Below are 11,809 nucleotides of genomic sequence, written 5' to 3'. Positions count from 1 at the left end.
TCTTTGTTACATCCCCCAGTTCTCTGTTGGTTTGTGTTTGTACGTGTGGGGGTTCTGTTCTGTGTCTGCTCTTTACAGGTGACGCCAGTCACGCTCATCTCCCACTCTTAAATGACCCCCCCTCCTGTTATTGCACCCAGCTGGATCCAGTTCTCGTCAACCAATCCCATCCTTCCCTCAGCTGTATAAGAGCCCTGTTGATTTCCACTCATGTTGCTCTCTGCCCTTGAATGGTGTTGTGTTTTTGTGTCCCATGGATGTGCCACCTGTGAGGTTTGTTTTTGGTGTGTTTGTTACCCCTTCTTAGAGTTCTGTTTTGATTTCGAGTTGGAGTTTGTTCCCGGGGGGATGCACCTTGGGAGTGTGTAGGCAAGATGCCCCTGGGCAAATATCACCCGTAGTGTTCTGAATGTCAATACACACTAGGTAAGATCTGGGTGGACCACCCCCTGTATTTTGGTTAGTGCACCAGTTGGCGCTTAGTTAGGTAAGTAGCACATAGGCAGGTAAGATAGGTGAGGGGTTACTTTAACCTTTGCTTTCTTTGCTTTGGTTCCGTCCAGGTTCCGTCCCATTTTACTGTGTGTTCTGGGGAATTAATAAATCCCTGTGTACAATGCCTCCGTTGGCTGTCACACTCACCTATAACCCCATTCCTTCTCCCACTCCACGGGATGGTAATGTTGCGTTCCCTCCCCTGGAAGGCGTTCGTAACATGGTGGGGGCTCTTCTGGGATTTTAGATCCATAGTACCCTGTTGCTCTGGCTCTCTGTGGGTGGTGTCAAGGCGTGGTGGTAAGTGACGTGAGTTTAGGTGTTTTGTGTCGTTTTTTTTATAATTGTGTTTTGTATAGATTCATAGTCACTTGTTTGTTCAGTAGGCTGCTGTGTGCATCATGGCTGGTTCTTCTGTCTCCATGTTCATTGAAGCGCCCTCTGTTGGCCGGTTGGGAGGTTTGCGGAAGGCAGATCTTAATGCCATAGCTGACCATTACCGGCTCCCCGTCCCTAAGCAGGCCCGTAAAGCTGAGCTTGTGGTGCTAGTCAGGGAAGGTTTGGTGGAAAAGCGCATTCTGTCTCCTCAGGAGAGGAGACGGGTGGTCCTTCCGATGCCAAGTCGGAGGATGGCCCGGAGGAAGGGGCTGCTCATACCCCCTTTACGTTGTCCCGATTCGACCCGTTGTTTCCTGTTTCCAATGGTTCGGATGGGTCCGCTAGGTTGAAGCTGAGGCTGGCTCTTTTGGAGATGGAACAGCAAAAGAGTCTCCATTCATCTAAAATCAGACGAATGGAGATGGACCAAGAGGTGAGACTCTGACAGCTGGAGCTGGAGGTGGGCTTCAGTGCATCGTCTCAACCTACCCATCAGCAGGCCCAGTTTGAGGTAAGCAAGAACATTGTATTGGTGTGGCCCTTTCGTGAGTCTGAGGTGGGTTCCTACTTCTCTACATTTGTGCATGTGGCTGCTGCTCCGCAACGGCCACAGGAGGAGTGGCCCCTCCTGTTACAATGTAAATTGTCTTGTAAAGCCCAGGAGGTTGTAGCTGCTCTCTCCTTGGAAGACAATTTGCAGTATGACATAGTTAAGGGGACTGTGTTGCGTGCTTATGAGTTGGTGCCTGGAGCGTATAGGCAGCGCTTCAGGAACCACAAAAAGCCCTCTCACTGTACATTTGTTGAGTTTGCCAGGCTTGTAGTTCATCTAAATGAACAGAAGTTGGTGACGTTGGCCCAGGCAGCAGTGTTGGCAGATGAAAACTGTGATTGGTGCTCCTTGTTCCGAAGGCCAATCGATTATGTCTTAGGGGCCTCCTTCGAGTCATTTTTCCAACAACGCCTTTGCGCGAAACTCGTGAATGTTTTCACTGCCACTGGGTGGTCATATGATTGCGGACTGTCCAGTTCTAAAAAGCAAGCCAAAACAGTCATTGTCACCACCCCCTAAAACAAGCGTGAGTTTAGTGCAGTCTGTGGCTCGTCCGACATCCCGATTTGACTCACCATTAGTTCAACCGGATCCTGTCTATGCTCCGTTTGTGTCTGCTGGTTGTCTTTCCTTAACTGGGGAACAAGCTGACCGAAAGCCTATACACATCTTGAGACCCCAGGGTGGCACAGTCTGTGATCGTAACTGATATTTTACCCTGGTCTCATGACTCGTATTGTGGCCACATCAAGTCACTTCGCTTCATAATATCTTCACAACATCTATTCACTCATTGCTCTGCAGATGTTCCACATCTACAGTTTCGTTATTTTATAACATATCACATTTCTCTGATGCTTTTCATTGTGTTGACAGGCAATCACAAATCCATTTATTCCAATGTTGCAATGCAACAAAATGTGAAAAGGGACATGAATACTTATGCAAACCACTGCACATGGGGACATTTATGATGTTGTTAGCTTGGTCAGGTTTTGGAATTCCAGGGGAAAGGGTCTGTATTAAAGGTATTGGTTTGGTTGATTGTTAATAGAACCAGGAGCTACTTTGACAGAGTTGTGTCCACAGACACTGAAGCCTCTGCAAACACAATTTAAAGTATGGCCAGATCAGGGACGTCTCAGAGCGAAGGTTAGTCCACCACTTAAGGACATTTTACATCCAAATAATGCAACCCTGAAAAACAAATTGAGAGTCAGGAATCCCTAAATTAGTCTCCAGTGACATGTGTCCGTGTGTGGGTGTCCGTGTGTGTGTGTGTGTGTGTGTGTGTGTGCGCGCGCATGGTCAGAGTGATTTAAATGCTTCCCTGAACCTGCAATGAAAAAGAAGGAAATCTGTGCAATGTTTGAATAATTCAAGACCATAATGGGTGGCTGTGCATCCACCCGGGACAGCATAGCTTTTCCCCAGCTTGTGGAAGAGTATCAGTGTTTTATGACATGAATCAGGCCTCTCTCACTTAGACCCTCTGACTTACATTCCCTCTCTCTCTTACCCACACCCTCTCCTTGTTCTTTCACTCGCTCATTCACTTTTGTGCTCTCTTGACTCCTACTCTCTCCCACCCCCCATCTCGATCTCACTCCTCTCTGTCCATCCCAGTGTCCCAGTGGAGAGCAGCGGTAGTGTCTGCCGTCTACTTTATGATCTTTGGCACTAATACCAGGGAAGTGGTGTTTAGATGCAGTGCAGAGGGGGAGATGACATCATAAATTATGAACATGATGGAGTTCAACCTAGCTGTCAGTGGAGCCAACGCCTCTGCCTCTCCTCTTTCTCTACTACTCCTTCTGTATCTTAGGGTGTCTTGGGATTGATGCCTGGAGCCACGACGAGAAGGAAAGGACATGTCTTTGTGCCTGATGTTATAATCTGATGACTACTTGGGTGCTGAGTAGTACTCAGATTATTTAAACACAAACATTTATATAAAATTGTTTTTTTGTTTACATCCATTGAACTTAGTACAACACCTCTGGTAGTACATTTTATCAATAAAGGATTATACAATATATACAGTAACTATCTCTACTGTACTTGAAAGAATAAAACTTAATGTACCAAAAAAAGAAGCACTATTTTTAGCAATACCACCAATGTACCGTAATTAGTAAAAAACATTAATGGACCTGAAAGAATACAAATTCAAAACTACTGGGGGAAAAGAGACTCCAATGTACCTGGAAGATACATGTTCTATTTTCTTTTAAGCCTTTCTGTTACACAACAAATATTAGATAAAGCTTGAGAAATAAAAAACTAGGAAACAAAGTGCTAATGTTTCTTTCTTTACATAGCCAACAAACTTGTATGGTTTCATCACCTTTTAACCTCCTATCCTGGTGTTTGTGAGCTTGAGGAAGGATTTATAAAGGGTGTATTGATTGTTCAACTTCAGTCAGCCTGTCTTTCTGTTTGCACCTCAGGCTGAGAAGGACATCTACAGAACAGAACACCTCAGAACGTGTTGAGTTATAGACCCAGTTTTAGCAGCTAAAGAAAGCATGGCAACCATGACGGACTCAGTATATATAATGTACTGATAGAATGTTCCAGAGTGCATGGAGAAAGTAACTGGTGAAAACCCCCTTACACACACACACACACACACACACACACACACACACACACACACACACACACACAGGCGTACTGCACTCGCAAACACATGCATGGCAAGGTCACACACATACGTATGTACTCATACACATATGCCTTCCTTCACACACGTACACCTTGCATTATGATCCCAGTGTCGGACCCAGAGAGCCCACTGCAGACCATTAGCACATGTGTTTGTGATCCCCTGATATCTAAAAAGAGATACAGGCTATGTGCCTCTTTGAATTTTTTATCCAGCACACTCCTCTTTGTGTAACTGCTGATAAATAAAGCATAACTCCAGGGGGCTTGCAGAATGGACTGCAATTTTTTAAAAACATCTTTATGTTTACTTTTTAAAAACCAAATCTCTCTCTTTTGATTATTGCCATGTGAACCATGAAGTAAGACAGTTCATTCCGTTCCAGGTGCCAACACCACATTATGTCATGAATCTGACCATCCATCAGCAATTTTATAAGTGGTATGACTGAGTTTACTTACAGAGCTATTTATTAAACAGCAACCTCTGTAAGCACATGACATGACCATGTAAATACTTCTTACTGGTAAAATTAAGATGTTCCAATGATTTCTGGGGGGATTTTTTTTAAAACAACTGAAATAGCATCCTGCAACTTTTTTAGTGCAGACCCACTACATCGTTTATTAACGTCTAAAGACGTTAAAACGTGTTTTTCTCAGTAGGTCAACATCATTCAATTGCTTGGTACTCAAAGGAATCACCAAGGATAGAAAGAAATTGCTGAAAATAAAAACACCTGCTATAAGTCATTGCAAAAAATAGAAAACTTTCAGTCACAATTTTTATGATGCAATGATTTTTCTTAATTGAACGAGGTATAACTTGTTTTAGAACTGTCCATGAACCTAATTCCTCGCTGATGGGCAGGCTTCAGGTAAGTAAAATAGGTTAGTCCTGCCACCTAGCGATAATATAGTGAAGTTTCACGTCACCAATATTATGCTGAGGTCCAATGAAAATTCAGTGTATATGCCCTTATGTTTTGTTAGCGCGGGAAACCTAACAAGTACAGAAATTAACTGGGGAAAGCGATCAGCGATATCTGTACATATCAGTTTTTTTTTAAACTTTCTTTCCTTTGTATAATTTGCCATTTTATTTTGCTATCAATCGTAAGCGTTATGGATACAAAACCAAATACTGAAATATGTGACAGTGTCCCATTGTTGACACCGAAGAGGAAGGACCTTTCGACAGCAAACGGGTCTCATAAACGGTATAAACAACTGTCTTGCACACAATTACAAGTTAACTGTGCACGTTAATAGTATACTTTCGCATGAAGGGATCGGATACTGGTTTTAAAAGGCACAATATTAAGAGATTGCTATTCCGAAACTTGTTGCAAAATACAGGCTTCCAAAGTTATCGAAAAGGTTGCTTATTTAAAACACTGAGCTATAACCTACTTATTTAACCAATTTTGGTACAAGTGTTCAAAATGTATGACTTCAATGATGGCGCAGCAAGTAATGTCGGTCGACTTATAAATGGGAAAGAATAAAACAACCCCATTAAATTAACACTATTGTGTATGGCGGCGGTGCTAAAGAGAAGTGTGTAATGAATATGATGAAACTTTTGAGTATTAGTAATTTCTGGAATAACATACCAGATAACCTGGGCAGACTATGAGACCATGTGTAGATATTAACATAATGTATGGAGATTATCAGTAATAGGATCTATTTTCACCCATAGGACACCATACTCAAGATGCAAAAAAGTCCATTCCAGCTTTAAATCACCTGTAAGTATATCAATGTGCAGTCCCTTTTGTGGATGACACAAATGCATGCACACATTTTGGCATCATCATAGTACCGGTCTTTCCTCAGGTCCAGACCCCCAGTGGGCCTACTGGCCCTTCTGACCCTAAAGACGAGATAGAGGAACTGAAGAAAAGACGGGCAGAGTTAGATGCTGAGATTACACTGCTGGAGAAAGAGTGCGTCCAAGTGGGGATTTGGTTGAACAGACTCCAATAGTTAGGGTTAGGTTAAGTTCATGCGTAGAATTTAGGGAATAGGGAATGTGTTTATGTGATTTTCTGGTCCCCATGTGGTTAGAAAAATGTGTCTGTGTTCACATTTTATTAACCTGACCGTAAATCCACACAAGGCTAGTAAAAAAAATGACAATTGCAGTCCATAGGTATTTGGAGTGTGACAGTTTTCTTTTGTATTTGCTCTGTATTTAAGCACCTTTTTAATTGATGTAAAGATGGCGGGGTTGAAGTACAGACTTTAGGCTTTATTTGGAGGGGATAAGAATCCATATTGGATGAACTATTTGAAAAAACATGTACCTCCATTTAAGGGCACCAAAAGTATTTGGGCACTTATCAGTTAAGTGTGTTTGCATCATTAGTGCTTTGCATTTGTAGTTGTTTGCTGGTGTCTGACAACACAGAGACCAAAGAATTAATAGTTCAAGTCAAGCTGGCCATCATGATGCAGGACATTTCCGAATAAATTGATCAGAGACACAAACAAAACATGAGGCATTTCAAAATCAACTGTTTGGTGTATTAAGCAGCACCAAGAACTCTGTGGTGGATGACCAAAACATTTTCACCATAGTAAAGATACAAAACAACTGTCCGACAGATCAGGAACCCTTTCGAGGAAGTAGGCGTGGTCAGCCTGTTTTAACCACTTGGCAGGTAGGCCCCATAGCCTCAAAAATCAAATGGCCTAAAAATATTTTTAAAACAGCTTGTATAGTTCAAGAAAAATATATTTTGGATAGACGAGAAAAATATTAACACGTATCAGAGTTATGGCATGAGGAAAGACAAAAAGGAACAGGCCATCAACTTATCTGTGAATTAGGGTGGAGGGGGTGCTGAGTTTTAAGACGTATGGCTGCCACTGGAACTTAGCTGCTTTATTGATGATGTCATTTCTGAGAGCTGCGGTAGAATGAATTCTGAAGTGTGTCTGCTCAGATGCAACCACATCCCTGAAACTAACTGGATGGAACTTCACCTGGCAGCCAGACAATGAACACAAACACAGCTAAGTTCTTCAGAGCCCAAAAATGGAATGTTCTTAACTGTCACCTGACCTGAATCCAATTGAGTATGTGTTTCACTTGCTGAAGACAAATCAGAAACCATAAATGCCCCAAAATAAACAGAAACTACAGATTGCTGCATACAGGCCTGGCAGTGCGTCATCAGGGTATATAACCCAGCGTCTGGTTGTTGATATTTTCAGGGTGGTACTCGTTACTGCAATGGGGTAAGAAGACAAAATGAAAATATAATTGTTCATGTTCATGAGTCCTCCGGCAGTCATTGAATGCGAATGAGTTGCAACCATGTATTATGACAACTTTAAGATTATTCATTATTATTATTATGTTGATTTGTTCAATTTTGGTCCCCTAAAATGGAGGAGAGTCAATCAAAAATACACTATATAAAACAAGATATAATTCCTAGATGGTTCACAGTTTATGGATGTAAATATCCTAACATTTAAGCTGACATTTTGCACTTCTTAGTCATTGTTTGATTTCAAATCCAATTTCCTGGTGTACAGAGCCAAAACAACAAAACATATATTTAAAGTTTAAATATGTACTTGTTTACTGAACTGAGATTTCGCCAGTCCCTACAAGGTACCATTCTGTGAGCTTAGAATTTAAAGGTAAGGCTAGGTTTGGAGCTGATATTTAAGGATAGGACATTGAATGTAATAAGTTATTGTGATAATCCTGAAATGTGTGTTTGTAAAAACTGTTTTTTAAATTAATGTCTGTAATGTCTGTATATTAACAGTGGGATCAGAGTTGAGGAGTTGGAGCAGCACATTGATCTGCTGCATGAGTATAATGACATCAAGGACATTGGACAATCACTTGTAGGTAGGATAGGTAAGGCCAACACTAGGGATCTGCAACAGTCAGCCTGCGGAACCAAACCTGGGTGGAAGCTTTTTGTCCCTCACATTAAGTAAAACATTTATTCCATTTGTTTTAACACAGGGGTAGCTAAATAAATAAAGCTGATTTTTGTAGATGGTTGGGGGGGCCAGAATCTAATTTGAGATCTTTCAACATTAAAACTGTTAGCTCCAAATGTTCCACAGCTAAGACCAAAAAGACATTGTATCTGAAAATAAAATGAATTTCTATTGCTGGTCGCAGCATACAAATCCTGTGGTCCAGCAAAGGGTGGCTCAAATCGTTTCAATACCGCCTGGAGTGGATGTGGCGCTCTAGTGACTCCTTGTGGTAGATCGGGGGCATGTGGGCTTTATTGTGTTTGTTGGCAAGAGAATGTGTTCCCCTGTGTGCAAAAATGTCCTCCCGAAGCGATTTGTGTAATAAGAAGCAGTATGTCTTGGCGTGATGCTCATTGGAGGATACATCTCAAACATTGACTCTCTCTAACCTGCTGAACAGTTGATATGACAAGGGCCAACATGCAAATGGGGCATCACAAAAGTAGGAGGGGAGGATAAATCAATGTAAGACATTTCCTGGGCTCAGTGATACCGACAGGAATCCAAAGGCCCACGACAGAATTTAACATTTAGGACCCAAACCTCCGGCCAAAAAATAAATAAATAGTAATGATATTACTGTCCATAGAACAGGTCAAATGTTTTATTGTTTAATGATTTAATTAATAACTAGGTCACATTCAAATCCATTTGTTTTTAACCCAGGTAATTTATTATGGCACATATTTTCAATTCATAACCTACTCAGTCACAATCAGCACTACTTAAGTGCTACACATTTAGATGATCTCTTAAATTTGTCCTTCAATTTCTTTGCTCCTCGTTCTGAGCAACTGTGTAGGATTATTTTCTGTAAAAAAAACTATTAAAGCATTTTTAAATTACTTACTGGTCAGAAAGCGGTTCTGCACCAATGCCCAATAGAGAATGATGTTCCAAATAAAAATATTAAAAATGGAATTACCTGTTCCACAAAATAAATGTGCCTTGCTAATGTTAGCTTAGGGTTTCTGGTAGCTAGCTACAGAGAGTCTTCTTTCACTTCTTTGATATTTTCGTAGTGTATGCCATAGGGAGAGAGATTTCGAACTAATGCTAAATATATCGTCCAGGTTAAATGCGCATTCACAAAATAACCCAATGAGGAACGTATGCCTCACAGAGAGTGATTGGCTGGAACGGGATTGCTGGAACAGAACTGGCTGGGAAGTAGCGGCATGCTCCAAAAAGTGTATATTGACATTCCACTGGCACTGAACTTTAGTTTTTTTTTACTCAAGAAATCCTACATAGTGCAGCTTTAAGTAAGCTGTGTTGGCGCTGGTGTTAGGGTATCATTGATTGTCAGTTGGTAGAAAAAAACATTTTTACAGAAAAAAGTTTAATCATAGCGCTGTATAAAAAACAGCAAAGAGAAAAAACATGATTCCCTTCATCAGTGTAATTTTCTGTTTAATAACTGTGACTTTCTCGATAGTATTAAATACTAACATTGACTGACTAATTAATTAGCCAACCAAATGGCCCCCAGGCCTGGGCCCGGGACAGCGTTCACGGTTGTCCCCACCGTCAGCATCACTGCCTGGGCTAATACATTTAGTTTTGTGTTTACACCAAAATGGCTTGTACATTGGTCATAATAAAATGTGTTAACTCCATTCTATTTAAATAATTCCAGTGGAGTCATGTATTATTTGTATAATATTACTGATTAACCCTGTTAGTTGTCTCCAACTCCAACTTGTTTTAATCAGTTTATACTTCTTTAACTTAAGTGAAAAGGACTATATTCCAGCTAGTTTCAGTACGGCACTGTCAACTTTAGAGTAATAAAGCCATTCTTTTACAGTTTCCCTCTCCACAAAGAGAGCCTTTCAGTGTGGCCTACTTGATTCTACTCTGCTCTGCTCTTTTGTGGGTCGTCTGTGGGTCTAGCAGGCGAGGCCGGTGGCAGGCAGTATGGGTCTAGAGCAGACGGACTGGTGACCCTGGGTCAGGCTTGGAACTGTCTCTGTCTGTTTGTTGCAGACCTGGCCTGGGTTCAAATAATATTGCAAATCTTTCTGAATGCATCTCAGAATGCTTTTTCCTGAATGGAACGTCATATGGGTGGGGTTTGCATTTTTCTGACAGGATTTGTGTGTGTGTTTGTGTGTGTCTTGCAGCTGCGCTGAGAGGAGTGACCACACGAGACCTCTACAGCCAATATGGGCTTGAGCTGGAGGACTGAGAAAAAGTGGCTGCCCATCTTAAGCTCCTCCCCTCCTGAAGACAGAGAAAAATAACTCACAAAGCTACAAAGCGTTCTGTTCACTGAAAGTTTCCTAAGTTAAGTGATGTTTGAACTAAACAAGTTTCCCAAAAACAGATCTACATGGGTATAGTGAATTTAATTAGCAAAACTCACACATAGTTCTCTGCTATTAAACACATCCACCCAATAAGAATATGGGCTATGAATATGAATGTACAGCATCTGAAGAAGGGACTGAAGGGATGGAGTTTACACAGATCTAAGATACATTAATGGAAGGCTCTAAACTTGTAAATGTATTGTTGTTCCCCTCTTATATTGCATTCAGATTAGAAAGTAATGCATTTATTTAAGTTTTTGATATACATAGTATGTTCAAAATATAGAAATTGTATTCTGAATTGCTTGTGAAAAATAGCTTCATGTATAAATTAAGTTCTATTTATGTACAATATATATATAACACCAATATTTTATTTTTTTGCAAGTTAAAGTTTCCAGTAAAGATAACTTTTGCTGTATAAAATGTGCCAACATTTGAATTGTGATTTGAATTTCTCTCTGCACAGGTGTTTTGAGTTAATTTATTGCAGATGAAAGTTCTGAAGACCACAAAGAAGAGGCGTTAGCCATAATCTGTGTTAAACTGACAAGCGTTTTGTTTAGAGATTATATAGTGGCTTTTATGTGTTGCCAAGACTGACCAGAACATTCAATGATCAGAACTGATGTGTGTTATCTAAGTATTCTCATGTCTTTTGAAAGGAATGTATCTTTGAAAACTGTCACCTCGGTCCATATCCAATTCCGAATTGTGCCAAGTAGGCCTACTACGCTGCTGCTCCCTAGTGTATTCAAGGATTTATTATGGGCATTGACGAGTTGTGTCCAGTTCTAACGCTCATCGGGTGGTGGTGATATGACTGTATACGCCGATCTCCCCCAACCTACGAGTATTAGCGTTTACGCGCGTCTCACAGTAGGAGCGTGTCACTACCGGGTGGAAACGACCGTGCACTCTGGTCGGAAGGGCCGCATTTCCTTAACAGTAGAATTTCTGCGGCGGCAAGCTCCACCTCTTTGGACCATGTGTTTGGTGGTAGAGCATGTCACTCATGGTTTACACATACTGCTCGTTCGTAGCCATATGGGAGGTGGGAATTTAGCAGTTATGTAGGCTAGTTGTAGTACAGTTGAATGCAGTCAGAGATTTGGTAATGACCAGCAATCTACGAAATATATACCGGAAAAGCCTGACGTTTACATGCTTGTAAGCTAATTATTACGTAAGAAACGTATTGATATTTTATATGCTGGGCCTACGTGTTTATTTGGTCACATGTATCTTAATAAAATGCTGCAAGAGGACAATTTCTATAAGCTTTACTAGTAGTTTCCCACTAATAGTATCATACGTATATTTACAAGTTAGATTTTCCTTACATTTTTTTAATCTATTGCTGAATTTCCGATTCCCATTTGGT

General features: G+C 40.9%; 1 protein-coding gene and 1 long non-coding RNA gene across 2 annotated transcripts; both read left to right on the top strand.

Moving 5' to 3' along the window:
* The first annotated feature begins 227 nt into the window (after window positions 1-227).
* LOC109616595 lies at window positions 228-3,300 on the top strand. Its single transcript, XR_002197789.2, has 3 exons — window positions 228-273; window positions 1,219-1,384; window positions 3,053-3,300. It is a non-coding gene; the product is annotated as an uncharacterized LOC109616595 (long non-coding RNA).
* Window positions 3,301-5,080: 1,780 nt separating this feature from the next.
* On the top strand, window positions 5,081-11,712 carry swi5 (SWI5 homologous recombination repair protein). Its single transcript, XM_010877360.4, has 5 exons — window positions 5,081-5,313; window positions 5,799-5,847; window positions 5,936-6,045; window positions 7,885-7,979; window positions 10,237-11,712. Exons 1-5 carry the CDS (start codon window positions 5,219-5,221, stop codon window positions 10,299-10,301), a joined length of 414 nt encoding a protein of 137 aa, XP_010875662.1. The 5' UTR covers window positions 5,081-5,218; the 3' UTR covers window positions 10,302-11,712.
* The last annotated feature ends 97 nt before the right edge of the window (window positions 11,713-11,809 follow it).

The sequence above is a fragment of the Esox lucius genome, chromosome 14 (assembly GCF_011004845.1).
Source record: "Esox lucius isolate fEsoLuc1 chromosome 14, fEsoLuc1.pri, whole genome shotgun sequence".
NCBI classification, from domain to species: Eukaryota; Metazoa; Chordata; class Actinopteri; order Esociformes; family Esocidae; genus Esox; species Esox lucius.
The sequence above is the reverse complement of the archived record's forward strand: the minus strand, read 5'-3'. Positions and strand labels throughout refer to the sequence as shown.